Source organism: Henckelia pumila, chromosome 2, assembly GCF_033568475.1.
Source record: "Henckelia pumila isolate YLH828 chromosome 2, ASM3356847v2, whole genome shotgun sequence".
Lineage (NCBI taxonomy): Eukaryota > Viridiplantae > Streptophyta > Magnoliopsida > Lamiales > Gesneriaceae > Henckelia > Henckelia pumila.
Window position 1 is genome coordinate 130155665 of NC_133121.1, and position 15787 is coordinate 130171451.

The 15787-nt window shown below is 34.3% G+C and overlaps 2 protein-coding genes across 4 annotated transcripts; one reads left to right on the top strand and one right to left on the bottom strand.

The window, feature by feature from the left end:
- Positions 1-895: 895 nt before the first annotated feature.
- LOC140880989 (vestitone reductase-like) lies at positions 896-6822 on the bottom strand. Of its 3 annotated transcripts, XM_073285922.1 has the most exons (5): positions 6738-6822; positions 6492-6626; positions 5842-6372; positions 5190-5391; positions 4707-4960 (listed from the first exon to the last, which is right to left on the bottom strand). In XM_073285922.1, the coding sequence occupies exons 2-5, from the start codon at positions 6622-6624 to the stop codon at positions 4819-4821; spliced, it is 1008 nt and encodes a 335-aa protein (XP_073142023.1). In that variant the 5' UTR covers positions 6625-6626; positions 6738-6822; the 3' UTR covers positions 4707-4818. The 3 variants fall into 3 exon arrangements, with proteins under 3 accessions (XP_073142024.1, XP_073142023.1, XP_073142022.1); XM_073285923.1 differs by lacking the exons at positions 4707-4960; positions 6738-6822 and adding an exon at positions 896-1451 and having other exon boundaries at positions 6492-6706; XM_073285921.1 differs by lacking the exon at positions 6738-6822 and having other exon boundaries at positions 6492-6706.
- A 5502-nt stretch (positions 6823-12324) lies between these two features.
- On the top strand, positions 12325-15588 carry LOC140881932 (probable protein S-acyltransferase 14). The gene is made up of 7 exons (XM_073287613.1): positions 12325-12729; positions 13464-13674; positions 13754-13845; positions 14190-14313; positions 14461-14546; positions 14814-14879; positions 15088-15588. Exons 1-7 carry the CDS (start codon positions 12520-12522, stop codon positions 15211-15213), a joined length of 915 nt encoding a protein of 304 aa, XP_073143714.1. The 5' UTR covers positions 12325-12519; the 3' UTR covers positions 15214-15588.
- Positions 15589-15787: the final 199 nt, after the last annotated feature.

Here is a 15787-nt window from a genome sequence, read left to right on the forward strand (position 1 = left end):
CCGTCAAGGGCTGCCCTCCTGAAGAATCGATTTGCATGCACGATCTTAAAGCTCAAGAAAAAACCCTTCGTCAGGTATCGTGCGGTGGATTTCTGCTAGTGTCTTTGATGTTTAACAATTTTGGTATTCTTAAAGTTACTTCATATCCAAAATTTTTGAGTCTGTTGCTTGCAGGAAGATAAAGGGGTATACTGAGAAAATTCGACGTGAAAGAGAAGAGCTCGAGATGCACAAAAAAGAGGTTAATAATCTGTTTCTTGAAAAATATGTTGATAGATGAATTCAGAAGAAAATGAACTTGCAAGTTTTTACCATCAAATGACCAGATAAGGCTATTAGCCATGAATCTCATAAATTATTATTATATCATTTAATTTTAAACATATATCAATTATATTTAGAGTTGATGGTTGATAAGAATTTTATTATGTGTGTTTTACATAAATGATGATTTGTTCGATCAGTTATTACTTATTATGCACTTTAGATTTTTATTTTTCAGTTTTACATATGCAAATATGTAAATTGTGTTTGCAGGTAACAAGAAAAGAATATTAAATGTTTATAAGGACGCAGTGTTTGAAGATGCTTTACGAGATGGTTGAAGATATTATACGGATCAGTTAACTGATTTTTTTTGCTAGGTTACACTTTGTTGCTATTGTACTAAAACTAAATGGATTTGGTGCATAACCACTTATATATAAGAATTTTGTAAGTTAGACAAATATGAATAATGTATTGTATATTGGTTTCAATGAAAGTTTTTACTTATATTTTACGTTAATTTGCTATTGACGATGCTTGTGGTTATTTCATGATATGACAATTTTATTGGTGTTTTGATCGATGGAACATCAAAACTAATATGTATAGATTATATTTGTTATTGTAAAACTAATAAAAATACATTTCAAAATGTCTTTAAAAATAGCAAATAATGACACTTTTCAATGTTCTTATAAATTAAAACAAGTGACATTTATATGTCATAATAGTAAAGTTAACATGACATTTTAAATTGACTTCATAAATTACTTGTGGTGACAATTTTTATTGTCATTATAAATAAAGGTATAAGACAAACATAAGTGTCGGTAAAAATAACATTTCATGACATTTTCTATTGCCTTGAAATCTCTATTTTGTGACACTTGTAAAGTCAATGTTGATATCTTATGCTGACATTACAAAATGTCACAAATGCTAAGATGACATTAGAATAGAGGACATTTATTGCAAATGTCACCAAAACTTTATTGTCACCAAAAGTTCCATATAAGGACATTTATGTGTGTCAAGACATTTTTTCTACTAGTGGTCGTTGTATCTTAGAGACGATTGCCGCCAACGTTGAGCACTGTTAAGCGAGAAATTTCGTTCTTGCGGATAGAGAGATTCTCTCGCCTCAACTAACTCTTGTTCATTGGTGTTGCTGTTGCTTTGTTGTTCTGAATTCGGAATACATATCAAATAACATAAATATCTAATATAAAATTATATTTTGATTGTTAGTGATGTATATATAGCAAAGAGTCAAAGACAGCCACCAGCCAAATATATATGTAGCCACAGCGAGATACGCATATATTGCTATTTGCTAAAATATTTGATCGTAGGATGTGTTATAGCATTGCCATTGATGAATAAATTGGGAAATGCCACACAAATTATGTTTTTCCAGGAAAATATGACACGAATCCAAGATATACTATTAACGATCGAAGATAATTTCTGCTTCACGTTTTAAAGAAAAAGTTCACAATTTTTCGAGTGATAAATATTGGAGATGATTATATTTTTTTGGTTATGTTATTTGAATTCCTTTTTTAATTTTTATTTTTATTTTTATTTTTGGTCTCGGTAAATATTAATTAATTTGTATTTTCAACATGTAACTTGCATATTTATTTTTTATTTTATATTTGATCATGTTACGGGTGAATTTTTATATATATATTATTGTAACTTGTATATTGTTTTCATTTTTGGTCATTTAACTTATATTTTCTTTCATTTTCGATTTTTTTATGACCGAAAATCACAATAGAATCCTGTAACACCCGATATTTTTTTAAATACGTAAATCCGCATGCATAATTAGGATATTTAATTATTTAAATTTTAGATTTATGGGTTAAATAATTATGTGAATTATTTGTGCATGATTTAATTTATTTTTAAGCATTTAACCCATAATTAGTGATTTTTATGATTTTTAGTATTTTAATTAATTGTTTTGATCGCGTAGACGGGACCGTGGACGGACGAGATGAAAACTTTCCACCCAAATTATTTTATGAGCCTTTTTAGAGCCCTAAAATATTATTTTGAGTTTTATTATCTCAAAAATTTAAGTATTTAATTTTATATAATTTTAGGAGTCCATTTTTATTCAAAATAAGCCAAAATATTGACTTTTTAGTATTTTTAAAATTTCCTAAATTTGTAATTTCGGGATTTTTGTATTTATAATTTAAATTATCAGATTGTAACTTATATTTAGAGTTTTAAAATTTTATGTTTTATATTTAAAGCTTTTAATTATTATTTCATTATCCTAAAACCTATTTTTTAATTAAAACTAAAAACCTAGACTAACCCTAAGCTACCCAAACCCACGATTTCCCTAAGCTCAGCCGCCAACCCCATTCAATATTCATCTTCTTCGGCTAGTCATCCCCAAGAAAACTCCATAGCCTCGGTCTTGAAGGTCCAAAGTTCATCGTCGTCGCCCCGTCGTCCCGGAATCGTCTCGCTTTCGGTTTTTCTCTTCGTCTACGGTGAAAGGCATGATTCCTTCTCTATCTTTCGTGACATATCAGTGTATTATGTGTGAGTCGAGTTTGCATCGAATCCTTTTGAGAATTTTTTTTTCAGAAAATTCAATCGGTGATGGTTGTTTGCGTTTGATTACTTGGTTTCTTGATCATGCTCACGTTTTTTTTCATGCCATGGGTGTGTCCAACTGCTGTCCAAGGGTCCTTAGGTCGTGTGAGGGTTGTCTAGGCTCGAATGGCTCGAGTGGTTCGAGCCAAACGAGCCCAGAAAACCCAGCTGGTGCAGATCGGCTCCTGTAGGCGCGCAGATAGGGTTCGTGGAAGGGAGCTCGGGCTGGGCTCCTGGGGCTGCATGGGTTCGAGGTTTTGGTCTGGTTAGGACCGCCCAGACGTGGGCTACGTCTGGGCGGTGGGGCTCCGGCCAGGGGTGGTCGGAGCAGGGCGGCAGCAGCCCTGGAAGGGCTGCTGCTCGCGGCTGCGGCCGAGAGGAACAAGGGGGAAGACGGGTTAGGTGTTAGGGTTAGTTCCGGGTCGGGTCTTGGGTCCGGGTCGGGTCAGTTAAGTCGTGGGTCAAGTTAGTTGGGTCCGGGTCCGGGTTAAGTTAGTTGGGCTCGGGTATTTTTATTTTAGAGTTTTAAGTTTAATTAAAGGGTTAATGGGCCTAATTAAATCTTAAAATTTTATTGGGCTCAATTTAATTATTTTGGGCTAAGATTAAATTATTTGGGCTTAATTAATTTATTTAAGTGAGTCCAATAATTTTTATGGGCTTTAGGGCCCATGAAAGTTATTGGGCCAGTCTTTGGGCTTTTGGGCCCATTGGGACAGGAACAGTGTTATTGGGCCTAAGTTAGTCTTAATGGGCTTTGGTTGATTTATTGGGCCTAGAAAAGTTGTTAATGAGCTTAAGTACACTAATGGGCCAAGTCTTAAGTTAATGGGCTTGTATGTCTAGGGCCAGCAGTTGAATCAAACCATGAGAAATTTCATGTGTCCTGAGTTTATATTTAATTATTTTATGCATGAAAAGTTATTTGAATATTTATATGATATTAGAAAATAAATTAAATATAAATGAAGGACACACAATTTATTTAAAGTACATGCATTCATGAAATCAATTTTTATGCTATGATTGAAGTTCTATGGTTGAGCAAATAAAATATTTTAGGTGGAAATTGAAGTAGTGTGGCCATTTATGTATGGGCAGTTTCTGCCATTTATGTATGGGTGGTTCGCCACCAGCCTCGTACGATGGTTTCTTAGACTGACTATAAGTATGGGTCACACTTACGGATAGGACCATTCGATGTTAAGAAAATAAGTGCTCAACAACTCAAGTATGTATGATATTATGTATGTTATGTATAATTCAGTGATTTCTTTAAGCAACATTTATGTTATTATTTTTGAAGCATGCTCATGCATTTATAGGTTAAGTATTATGTATGAAAGTGTATTAAATTATTTTAAACCCTTGTTAGTATGCATGTTGGGCCTCTAGGCTCACTACACTGATATGGTGCAGGTGAGTACGTAGAGGAGCAGGTTACCCCTACCGGTGGTGAGGACGTATGAGCGGAGCTGCAGTGGCCCCGTGACCGTAGTCTGCATCGTGCTAGTGTTCTATGCATGAATATTTTAAACACTATTTTATTTGAAGATTTTATTCCAGTGTTGAGATTTAAGTATTATTTTTATGCAACTTTTTAGTGTATGCACTGTTGATTAAATTGTTTTGAATTATTTTAAGTATTGCATGATTCAGACGTTTTAGTAATTATTTTTATGTTGCATAATTATTTATTAAATTTTAAATCTCTTTTATGGTTGTACATATATGTATGGGCATATATGTATATATATATAAATATTTTACTTAGTATTTATTTTAAAATTAAAAGAAAAAGAAAAATTTTTAAATTTTCCGCATTTTAGAAATTTATAAGTTTAGGATGTTTCAAATCCGATTAAAAAAAAAACCAAAAATGAAAATAACGTACAAACTAAGCAAGTTATACTGTATACAAGTCATGAACTAAAGGAAACCCTTTTCCTTGCAGCATCTAATTGCGTCATCAAACATATCTTCAAGTCCATGCTGAAACTTGAATCCACTGTCCACTAATTTTTTTGATGAAAACCCAGAAAATTTAACTTGCACCTTGTCCTTCAAGGAACTGAATATATTCATGAAGGCAAACACAAAATATCACAAAGAAGGATGCGGAATATTATGGATTATAATTCCTAGCAATATATATAAGGCCTAATCCTTCGTATCCGTACTTATCGATCTGTCATTGTTTATTATGTCACTTGTGTTTATTTCGCATAATTTATATTGTTTCTAGAATTGATCAAAATGTTTTTTTTTTTTAAAAAAAAAGTTAGAAGTTTAGAAGTTACTCTGCATTAATCGGTAGCTGATGATACTGAGGATATCTTTCAGAAACAAACTCGATTAACTTGTGTATTGTGACCTCGAGAGCTGAACAAAGGTACCTCCCCTTTGCATTCGGATGCTCGAAAAGGAAGACGTGGGCTCTCGCAACGTCGTCCACATGAACCATACTTGTATCCCCCAAGTATTTATAGTGCTCTTGCTCACCTGAAATTATTATTAATTTATCATCATCAAGTAAATTATTTCAAAGCTAGCTAATTAATTAGAGAAAATTGCTTTTTTAGTATGTATGTTTGTGATTTTGTGATTTCAGTCTTTTATATTAGCCGATTTCAGTTTTAGTCCGCTATCTTTATTTTTTTGGCAATTTTAGTCCTTTTTCGACGTGGCGCTGACGTGGCACCAATTCAGTGTTGATGTGGAGCTGACATGTATAGTGTCACATAAGCATTTTCGAATAAAAAAGTACCCAAAAATCGAAACATGTAAGACTAATATGAAAACATAGAGGACCAAAATCGCAAAGCGACAAACATACAAGACCAAATTTACAGTTTTTCCAATTAATTAATACACACAACGCTATGTGAGTGTTTGGGAGAGCTTTGTGAAATTTATTTTGTGAAGAAACATGAGAGAAATTTTGTTAGTTACCTAAAATCAAGGCCAGAAATATCTTCACTGAGTCAGGGAAATGGGAACAGATGAAGGGACCATGTATCCATGTCGGGACCACCGTCACGAAATCCAATCCATGGCTCTCAGCAAATTCAATCGCTGCTTTCTCCGTCAATGTCTTGCTTATTACATAAGATCCCGCCGGCTCTCCTATGCTTCTCATGAGTCCCACGTCCGTCCAAGAATCCTCATCCAACACGTCCGAATTCTTCTTGCCACTGAAAATAACAGTCGATGCACTCGAAGTGTACACCACTCGCTTCACCGTTTTCGAGTCGATGCAAGCTTGTAAAATGGCTAGGACACCATTGATGGCCCTTTTGGTCTTCGTTTCTTCATCCTCTTTACCATCTAAATCCAAGGCATGCGCCACGTGGAAAACTCCGGTGCATCCTTGGACGGCGGGCGCGAAGGTCTCGGGCTTGTCAAGATCCGCGTAGAAGATTTGGAGCCTTTCTGATGCGCCTGGAAGATTTGTGAGGTAGTTTACGTCCCTTTTGCGGCCATCTGTACGTTGCATTAAAATTATATAAATTTCCCTTCATAGGATCAGATATATTTTAATCAAGTCAAGCTGAATAAATTAAGATTAAACAAGCTGCATATAATATAATATATATATATACCTGGATTTGGCCTTACAGTGGTGTTGACAGTGTAACCAGACTGAAGAAGCTTCAGAACAAGCCATGATCCAAGAAAACCAGTCCCACCAGTTACACATACTCTTCCCTTCTTGCTATTATCCTCTAATTCCATTTCTGCAAATTAATTAATCACGATTCAGAGATACTCGGACTATGTATATATTATATATGATGTATAATATTCAATTATTGTATTATATGTACATATATACAGCCAATATATACTTGAACAGCTTCTAGCTAGCCAGGCACTAGCTGTTTGTTTTCGACTTCTCTATGTCTGATATTACAACACCCGATCCGGACGGACACCACATATTTTATAGATATTTTTTGCGCTTGTTTTTGTTTTAATTGCATGGACGAGGTTACGTTGGCGAGATATTTGTTTGAATGACCGAAATTTTAATGTTTTTGTGCACGTCATGGTTGCATCATCCAATTCCAACCCTTAAATTAGAAGACACTCGCAATTAATGAGATAATGAGACGTTAATTTTACAGCATTTCTGAACCACGAATTTTTTCTATAATTTACGTGCTATTTGGATATGTGTTAAATGGTTAATGAGATACTATCATTTGGTACCATATGAGTAATATACAAATAATTCATCAAAGGGTCAACATCTCAACACATATATGTATATTAATTAATATTACATGGTTGAGATGGCAATCATGGATTGTGTGATTTTTTATTAGGGTAATACCCTTAAAATATGTTGAACTAAACCCTGTTAAATGGCAAAATCCTGACTAATATTTCGCTGGGATTGCCCGAACTAATTTTGATTCCACCAACTCGGGTTGGCGGAACTACCTTAAAAACAAATTATATATGGCCGGTTGGTGTAAGTTGTAACCGATCCATATTATATAAATAATTTTAAAAAAAAAACACACACACACACACACAACAACACAACAACTTTCGCTTTATTGTGAACGAGCAATTTTTGTGATTGAGCAAATTATTTGTTTTTATTATTAACTTGTGAATCGACTTTAATTAGTCAATTAATATTGTAAATTCAATAAATTACGAAATTTCGTGGAATTGGATATTCCTGAAAATTCAAACAAATTTAGTCAAGCAGTAATAAGTTGATCAGCAACCTTCTAGATGCATCTTTGGATCCACAATGTTATCATGCATGAAAGGGAGAGTATTGATTTGGATTAAAAAGTCGTATATATAACATTTAACACATGCACTGCGCATGTTATCTTCACTGTAGTGGAAATCTATTTTCGTGGGCTAACAGAAGGCAAAATGAAGACATCATTTTCGAACGGTTAGACAGATATTATGTGAGCTCTTTAGCATGGCGATTGATGTACCCTATTGCAAAGTGCTCGAGGCAGGCCCGAACCTATTATATAACAAATGAGGCAAATGCCTCAGGTCTAAAAAATTTTGGGGCTTCAAAATCTTTTTTAAAAAAAATATTAATATGATATTTTATGAGCCCATTTTAAATAAGCCCATAAATAATAGTTTATAAGTCCTCTCTTAATTTCTTTACAAAGATTAAAAAAAAAAAAAAAAGCCTATCTTAGTTAGTTAATTTTAAACGTGATAATTAAGAACATCACCGAGAGGGAGAAGAAATCTGCAGAGAGCAGATTGAACAAAATTTCACATTTTTCACATTCAAATATTCGAGTGAGGCTGAGGTAAGAAAAATCTCTTTTCCTTCCACCACTCAAGCATATTTAGATTTTGACTTTTCAGAATAATGAATTCTTTCTTTTTTACGTTTGCTTGTGTGACTCATCAGTTATCACTAGTGATAATTTTTTTTCTAAGATTACTTTATTTGGAAGGAATCTAGTTTAGAGTCATAACTGGATTGGTTATTAATTACTTTTGGATTGAACTATTCCTAACAGAAACTTTTCTTCAAATTTCCCAAATTGAAGTTGATCAAAACTTATCTTCGATAAACTATATATGTCGTAAGAAAGACTAAATGTGTTAGCTATGTTATCTATCGAGAAAAAAATTGTTAAGAAAGTTGATGATGTAAACTTAATTAATAGTATTTTCACTTAAAAAACTAGCTATATATATTCACTTAACTATGTACTGGTTCGGAATATGAATTTTATATTTTGTTTGGATCTTTTTTATTTTTTTATTTTTAAGTATTTGCTTATAACATATTGTTTTTGTTGATTTATTTTTTCAAAATTTTATTTCTAGAATTCATGTTATAAATACTATTATTTCTAAGCTATGAGGGCACCATTTTTGGTGCTCACCTCAGACCTCAAAATCTCAGGTCCAGCACTGGCTCGAGTCTGGACTTTTATCACTCGGATCATCGACCAATCTGTTTGAATCTCGGCCAAGCGTCGACCTGTGCTAATCCAGATCGGTATGCCACTCGCCCAAGGAATTTGCATTATGGGCTAGCTAGGGATGCTGAGTGTGCATGAGGCAGTAATATACGAATTCCGAAGGGTGGGACAATATATATAATAGTATTTCGGCCGATACTGGTTTAGTGGGGAAGATCCCGAGGAAAATAAAATCGAAACGGGATCAGCTCTCAAAACTTCATATTACTGGAACAATGAAATGGACCGAGTGCAGGAACTTGAGCATATTATGTTGTTTGAACTCTTTTTATTTTTGGTACTGTTAAATATGAATTTGTATGTTCAACATGTAAGTTGCATGTTTATTTTTAATTTTATTTTTTGATCGGTGAATTTTTATCAGTAGGCTTATAACTTATATATTTGTTTTCATTTTTTGTCTTTTACTTGTTTTCATTTTCGATCTTTTTGTATGATCGAAAAACACAATAGACTCCAATAAAAAAAAGATCAAAATAAAAATAACATACAAAGCTAAGCTAGTTAAATATCCAAAACTGAAAACACATGCAAGTGACATGATGATTACAAATGAATATTCACCGTAATAAGACCAATAACACAAAAAAAAAAAAAACAAAAAAATGCAAATTACATGACTGAAAATACAAATTCACCAATAATAAAACCCAACTAAAAAAAATACAAATATAGAACCAAAAATGTTTCTATTAAGCCACCAACTCTTATACATAATTATCCTACTAAATTTCTTTTGAAGATCATGAATTCATCACGAATTAAAGGAAACCCTTTTCCTTGCATGCGTCATCAAACATATCTTCAAGTCCATGCTGAAACTTGAATCCACTGTCCACTAATTTCTTTGATGACAACCCGGAACATTAATTTTACTGGCACCATGTCCTTCAAGGAACTGAATTCATGAAGGAAAACACAAAATATCACAAACAAGGATACGAAATATGGATCATAATTAAGAAGGTAGTCTTCCTAGCTATAAGTAAGGCCTAATCCTATATATATATAAAGATATATTTCGTTGTATCCGTGTTTATCTGTCATTGTTTATTATATAACTTGTGACGTTATTTCGTATAATTTTATATATATTGAATTGTCCAAAATGTTTAAAAAAAGTACTTGAAGATTAGAAACGATGTTTAACAATTCAATACGCTGATTAATAGAAGTATACTACTTACTCTGTATTAATTGGTAACTTATATTGGGGATATCTTTCAGAAATAAACTCGATTAACTTGTGTTTTGTGACCTCGAGAGCCGAACAAAGGTACCTCCCCTTTGCATTCGGATGCTCGAAAAGGAAGACGTGGGCTCTCGCAACGTCGTCCACATGAACCATACTTGTATCCCCCAAGTATTTATAATGCTCTTGCTCACCTGAAATTATTATTAATTATATCTGATCGATAAATAGCTGCGTACTATATATATGTCATCTACTAATTCATTGTGCAATCAATATTATTAGACAACGAAACATGAAATGTTGTTGTAGAGTGTTAGAATATTGTCCCACATCGGTAACTCACCTCTTGAGCTAGCTTTCAAGGTGAGTTAGGTCCTTAATATAGACAAGGACAACTCTCACCTCTTGAGCTAGCTTTTGAGGTGAGTTAGGTCCAAGTCTTATTTCTAACATGGTATCAGAGCCCAGACCCTCCGTGTGTGTTGGACCGCACATAATTGGGCTGCATATAATTAGGCCACCCATTAATATCTCCAAGCTCCAGATGTTCATTCCTGGGCGTTTGGGGGTGTGTTAGAATATTGTCCCACATCGGTAGGATACAATTCCTGGAAGTCCTTAATATAGACAAGGACAACCCTCACCTCTTGAGCTAGCTTTTGAGGTGAGTTAGGTCAAAGTCTCATTTCTAACATAGAAAAATTAATTTGTTACCAAAAATCAAGGCCAGAAATATCTTCACTGTGTCAGATTGCGTGGAATTGGATATTCCTGAAAATTCAAACAAATTTAGTCAAGCAGCAATAAGTTGATCAGCAACCTTCTAGATGCATCTTTGGATACACAATGGACAACGACTTCAATAATTTACCATGAAAGCTAGATAGGGAGTAGGGAGTATTGATTTAATTGGAGTAAAAAGTCGTATATAAAAAAAATCTAAGTGGTAGATAACTAATGGTATATATGTATATTGTATTTAAAATAATATATTCTATTGTGTATGTTTCATACTTCTCATTTTTGTTCCTCGAGGAAATGTAATATGCTGCCTCTTGCTTTTATATGTTTATATACATGTACATAAAGATAAAGTTTGCCCACTAATTTTAAAATCTCTGTTGTGCCTGGTCAAACTTTCCAATTCCCATTCAATAAAATTGTAAATTTCTAGAAGTTTGCAAAACATATATACAGCTTGCATGTAATTGACTTTTGTTTCTTCGTTGTTGTTTTTACAAACAGTTCCAATACAAAAAAAATGGTGGTTTTTTATTTTTATTTCGTTTCATGCCCCGATATTTGCCGGCCTCGCCGATATCCAGACCGAAGTGGTCAAGTTTGTGAAGTCGGGAGTCCGGACACCGAGACTCGGGGTCATGAGGCGCCCGAGGCATGAGGTGAAATACCGAGAGTAGATATAATGAAGTCAATATTTGCTTAAGTCATGATTCATAAAAGTGTCTAAGTTTGTGGAGTAGTTGAATATTTAACCAAAGGTCAGGAGTTCGATTCTAACTATCAATAATTTTTTGGACTAACGTACATGATTTGACTAATGCAATTTATTTAACTAGTGTAGTTTTCACTCTATTGTATAAATTTGAGTATTTATTTAGTACACAGTGGGCTCCAAATTAATGATTGGTGAAGATAGATTAGATTTGAGTGACAAACTAAAGGATGATCGAGAAGGTTTACGATCTACATTGGTAATCAGCGACTTCCGTTACACTTGGGAGGGGTATCTTCGAGGGGCTAGGTCGCCACGTTGCTTATGTTATTATTATTTTTTAACACAAAAATCTAACTAAGTAAATTATTACAAAATATAGCAAAGTTATTTTTTAAATGAAGTAAAGAAATAAAAATAATAATATTTTTAGACATGCAAGCAGTGACGTAGTCGATAGTTGGAAAGAAAATTTTATCATACCCATGTGTTTTATTCCATGTGATAAGTGGAAACACATGATTAGTCAAATTATGTGGACCCTACATGATTGATGTGAGGCCTCCATAATTTGAACCAATGAAAAAGTTTTATCTATCCCATGAAATAATGCTCATAAGGTAGGATCGAACTAACCTTGGTTGGAAGGACGGCCCTGAATTTGCCAGCTTTTGTTTATTGTCTACCAATCAATATTATTTTTATATGATTAAATTAAAGTTTACTTCCAAATACAATGGACTAAAAATAAAATAAACATATAATCTCAAATAAACCCAATCTACCCACATATTGCATTTTGCACCCTCTTCATCCCTTTTCCATTTTTCCCAATTTCATACCTGGAACCTCAATTGCCAAATTCTCCACGCGGAATCGATGAACCCTAACTACTCCCCTAATCACATCACATTAACCGATTCAATAACCAAGACTTTTGTGTAAAATTGTTGATTTTCCCCCTTTTTGTAATTATTTAATTTATCTATATTATGTATAGATCGGGTGTAGTGATGGCGTGGAATGTATTCAAATTCTGCACCGCTCTCCGGGGTCTGGGTTCGATCATGATTCTATTGGTTCTTGGCGTCGTTGGGGTCTCATATTATGCCGTGGTGATCACGAATTACGGCCCAGCGCTAGCCGCCGGAGGGGTGGATACGCTGCAAGCTTTGGTCGTGTTGATCTTGTTTCATTGTTTGGTAATTTGTTACCTGTTCTTTGAGGTTTTATCTGTTGTTATTGTTTTTGCATATTGAAAGCCACCTGCTTGTTTACTTTATTGCGCAATTTTTTGGGAAATAGTATGGAGTTTTTATGTGCTTTGTGTTATCCTGTAGTTGCATGTTTCATTAATTATACTTCACCTCTTTCATCAAATTAAATTGGAAGGTCCCGTAAATGTGGGTTTTATCTTAGTTCTTAAGCTTGAACTGCACTCTAAATAGTTGGAATTATAGGAATTTTGGGTTGTTCTTTATTGGTTTTTGCTTACGTGGTAATACAATTTCATTGGTGTTTAGTGTAATTTGTTGGCACAAGTAGTTGATTATTAATAGAAATTCAGCTGTTGTTCAGCTGGATGTTATCGTTTATTTCGCGTTCGGTTAATTTTGTAAACTAATGGAATGTTGATAGAGTACCTGAAAACTAAGCAATAGTTTTCAATCTTCTCGAAATTTATCAATTACTATCTTTGTCATCATGTGTTACATCTTGTAATTTGATCATTACCATTTGTTACTCATGCATATAGAATCAATATTTGTTAGGGTTGGTTGATTTGTAAATTTTAGTCCCGTTACCAGAGCAATAGTTTCACAAACTGAGCAATTACAAGAATGCTAGGTTTTAGTTGATTAGTCACACGATTGTTGGGTGATGCGATGCAATATTGATAAGCAAGAAAGCTGATTTTTTCAAATGCTCGATGCAGTTAGTAATGCTATTATGGAGTTATTTTTCGGTTGTTTTTACGGACCCTGGTAGTGTGCCTTCAAGTTGGAGGCCAGCAATGGACGAAGAAAGGGGAGATGCTGACCCTCTAACCGCATCAGAATTTCAATCCGATTCAGAGAATAGTGGAATTCGTTATTGTAGAAAGTGCAATCAGTTAAAACCACCAAGATGCCATCACTGCTCTGTTTGTGAGTTTTGTTATGTGGTTCCCTGCGTTCTTTTATATTCTTTTTCCTATATTAATGAGTTGTTGATATTTCTATTTAGGTGGGAGGTGCGTACTAAAAATGGACCATCATTGTGTATGGGTGGTCAATTGTGTTGGGGCGTTAAACTACAAGTACTTCCTTCTCTTCCTGGTAAGATTCAATTATTTTGAAAGAACTAAATCGGTTGGTTTTCAGGTCTTGATGATTATGTGTGATAACTAATAGATTATGTGTCTTGCCTTTGAAATAATCTTGTCTGGGTAATGAAGCTTTCTTGTGTATGTTGATCTGTTTGGGTGTTGATTCTTATCAACTTATGTGTAGCATCAGCAGCGGTTATTTTTAACATGTCCTCCTCGTTAATGCTTTTCACTGTTTCTTTGAAAATGAATATGCTTTCAGTCTCAGGTTTTAAAAGTATTTTATGGCTTCATATTTAAAAATATATTGACCTGTTTATCACATCAATGACCGATGATTCACTTGTGATGCAGTTGTACACGTTCCTGGAAACTAGTCTCGTCACATTATCATTATTACCACATTTTATTGCATTCTTCAGCGATGGAGATATTCCTGGGACTCCAGGAACTCTTGCCACAACTTTTCTTGCCTTCGGTAAGATCACGTTTCCTTTTCTTGCCCATTCAATGCTTAAGGAGCAATAAATTTGGCTATGTACGATGGGGGTTGAAAAGCAGTGCCAGCACCCCGTCCAACGTTTGCCGTACTCTGCTGATACTGTCTCCGTCTCACATTTTATAGTGTTAAATTTGGCATTTGCATTGAGTGTTTTGGGATTTCTGATCATGCACATATCAATGGTGGCTGCCAATACCACGACCATTGAGGTACACTTGTTCATATGTTTTCACAATTTGACTGATGATTATTGATGAATTCATTCCTCTGATTCAAAATTTTATTGGGACGCATTGAATATGTGTTAAAATATCAAAGATTCGTGTATATTCCTGGGTTCCATAACACGCTTTTAGTTATTCTAACAAATAGAGAGATAAAGATAGGAGTATGAATAGTCAACTGAAGTGATCCTCTCTGAGACTCCCCTGTTTTTATCTCGAAAGTAGCTGATGTTTTTCACTGGCTTATATTAGGCATATGAGAAGAAAGCCAATCCAAAATGGCGCTATGATCTTGGACGGAAAAGAAATTTTGAACAGGTTGGGCATGTTTGGATTTTACTCAGCATATAAGTGCTTTCAATTTCAGTTATAATTTAAAACTCTCTCAGTAACCATATTTTTTAAATCTATATGGGCTGTTATCCGTAGCATCTGAACCTGTTTCTCAAGAAAAGTATGTGGCTTACGCCACATTTTATTTCGTGCTCTTGTTCATACATCTTAAAATAATCCCATTACATAATAGGTGTTTGGGATGGACAAGAGATATTGGTTTATCCCAAGTTACTCTGAAGAAGATTTGCGGCGGATGCCTGCTCTCCAGGGTCTTGAATACCCTTCAAAACCAGATCTGTCTCCACAAGAGTTCTGAGAATGATCACATACATAATCATACATCCAACTAAGTTTACAGCAATGCAACTAATCCAGGTCTGGAACAACCGGTAAGTTTACTCTCTGCCGAAATAACATCGAAGGATGGAACAAACATGCAGAAAATTCGGCGGATTAGAGCTTATTTGATGATGTTGATGGTGAGGATGTTTAGATTTTTCTATCACGGCAAGAAACCAGGCACCGAATGATACAAAGGGCGCCAGCTCAGTTGGTGGCTTTGTATGTTGTTTAAAGCTGTAGATTAATGCTAGCATCTCACAGAAACTTTATGGTGGTGCATTGTAGGGATTCTTGCACACTTGTGTAATTTTGTTGGTTATTAATTACCTCTGCTGTGAAAAAAATATCATATGACAATTCAAATTCAACTTCAAACTCGATTTAAAAAAAGAAAAAAAAGAAGCTTGATATTTTCAAAATTTTTAAAGCATTGCATATTTTATTCAGGCTATCGAAGATTGATGACAAAAATCCAGGAATGGGCTGGGCATGAATTGCGAGTAAATGCTTTTTTAAGTAAAACGTTCGGAAAACGTTAAGTTTTCCCG

What these genes read in the sequence shown, in the direction of transcription:
- LOC140880989 (XM_073285922.1), bottom strand. Translation starts at nt 6,624, where the DNA reads ATGGAATTAGAGGATAATAGCAAGAAGGGAAGAGTATGTGTAACTGGT. An exon ending in CACTGTAAGGCCAAATCCAG is followed by an intron (nt 6,373 to 6,491) that starts GTATATATATAT and finishes TGCAACGTACAG; the next exon opens with ATGGCCGCAAAAGGGACGTA. An exon ending in ATTTCTGGCCTTGATTTTAG is followed by an intron (nt 5,392 to 5,841) that starts GTAACTAACAAA and finishes TAATAATTTCAG; the next exon opens with GTGAGCAAGAGCACTATAAA.
- LOC140881932 (XM_073287613.1), top strand. Translation starts at nt 12,520, where the DNA reads ATGTATAGATCGGGTGTAGTGATGGCGTGGAATGTATTCAAATTCTGC. An exon ending in AGTACTTCCTTCTCTTCCTG is followed by an intron (nt 13,846 to 14,189) that starts GTAAGATTCAAT and finishes CTTGTGATGCAG; the next exon opens with TTGTACACGTTCCTGGAAAC. An exon ending in GGAAAAGAAATTTTGAACAG is followed by an intron (nt 14,880 to 15,087) that starts GTTGGGCATGTT and finishes ATTACATAATAG; the next exon opens with GTGTTTGGGATGGACAAGAG.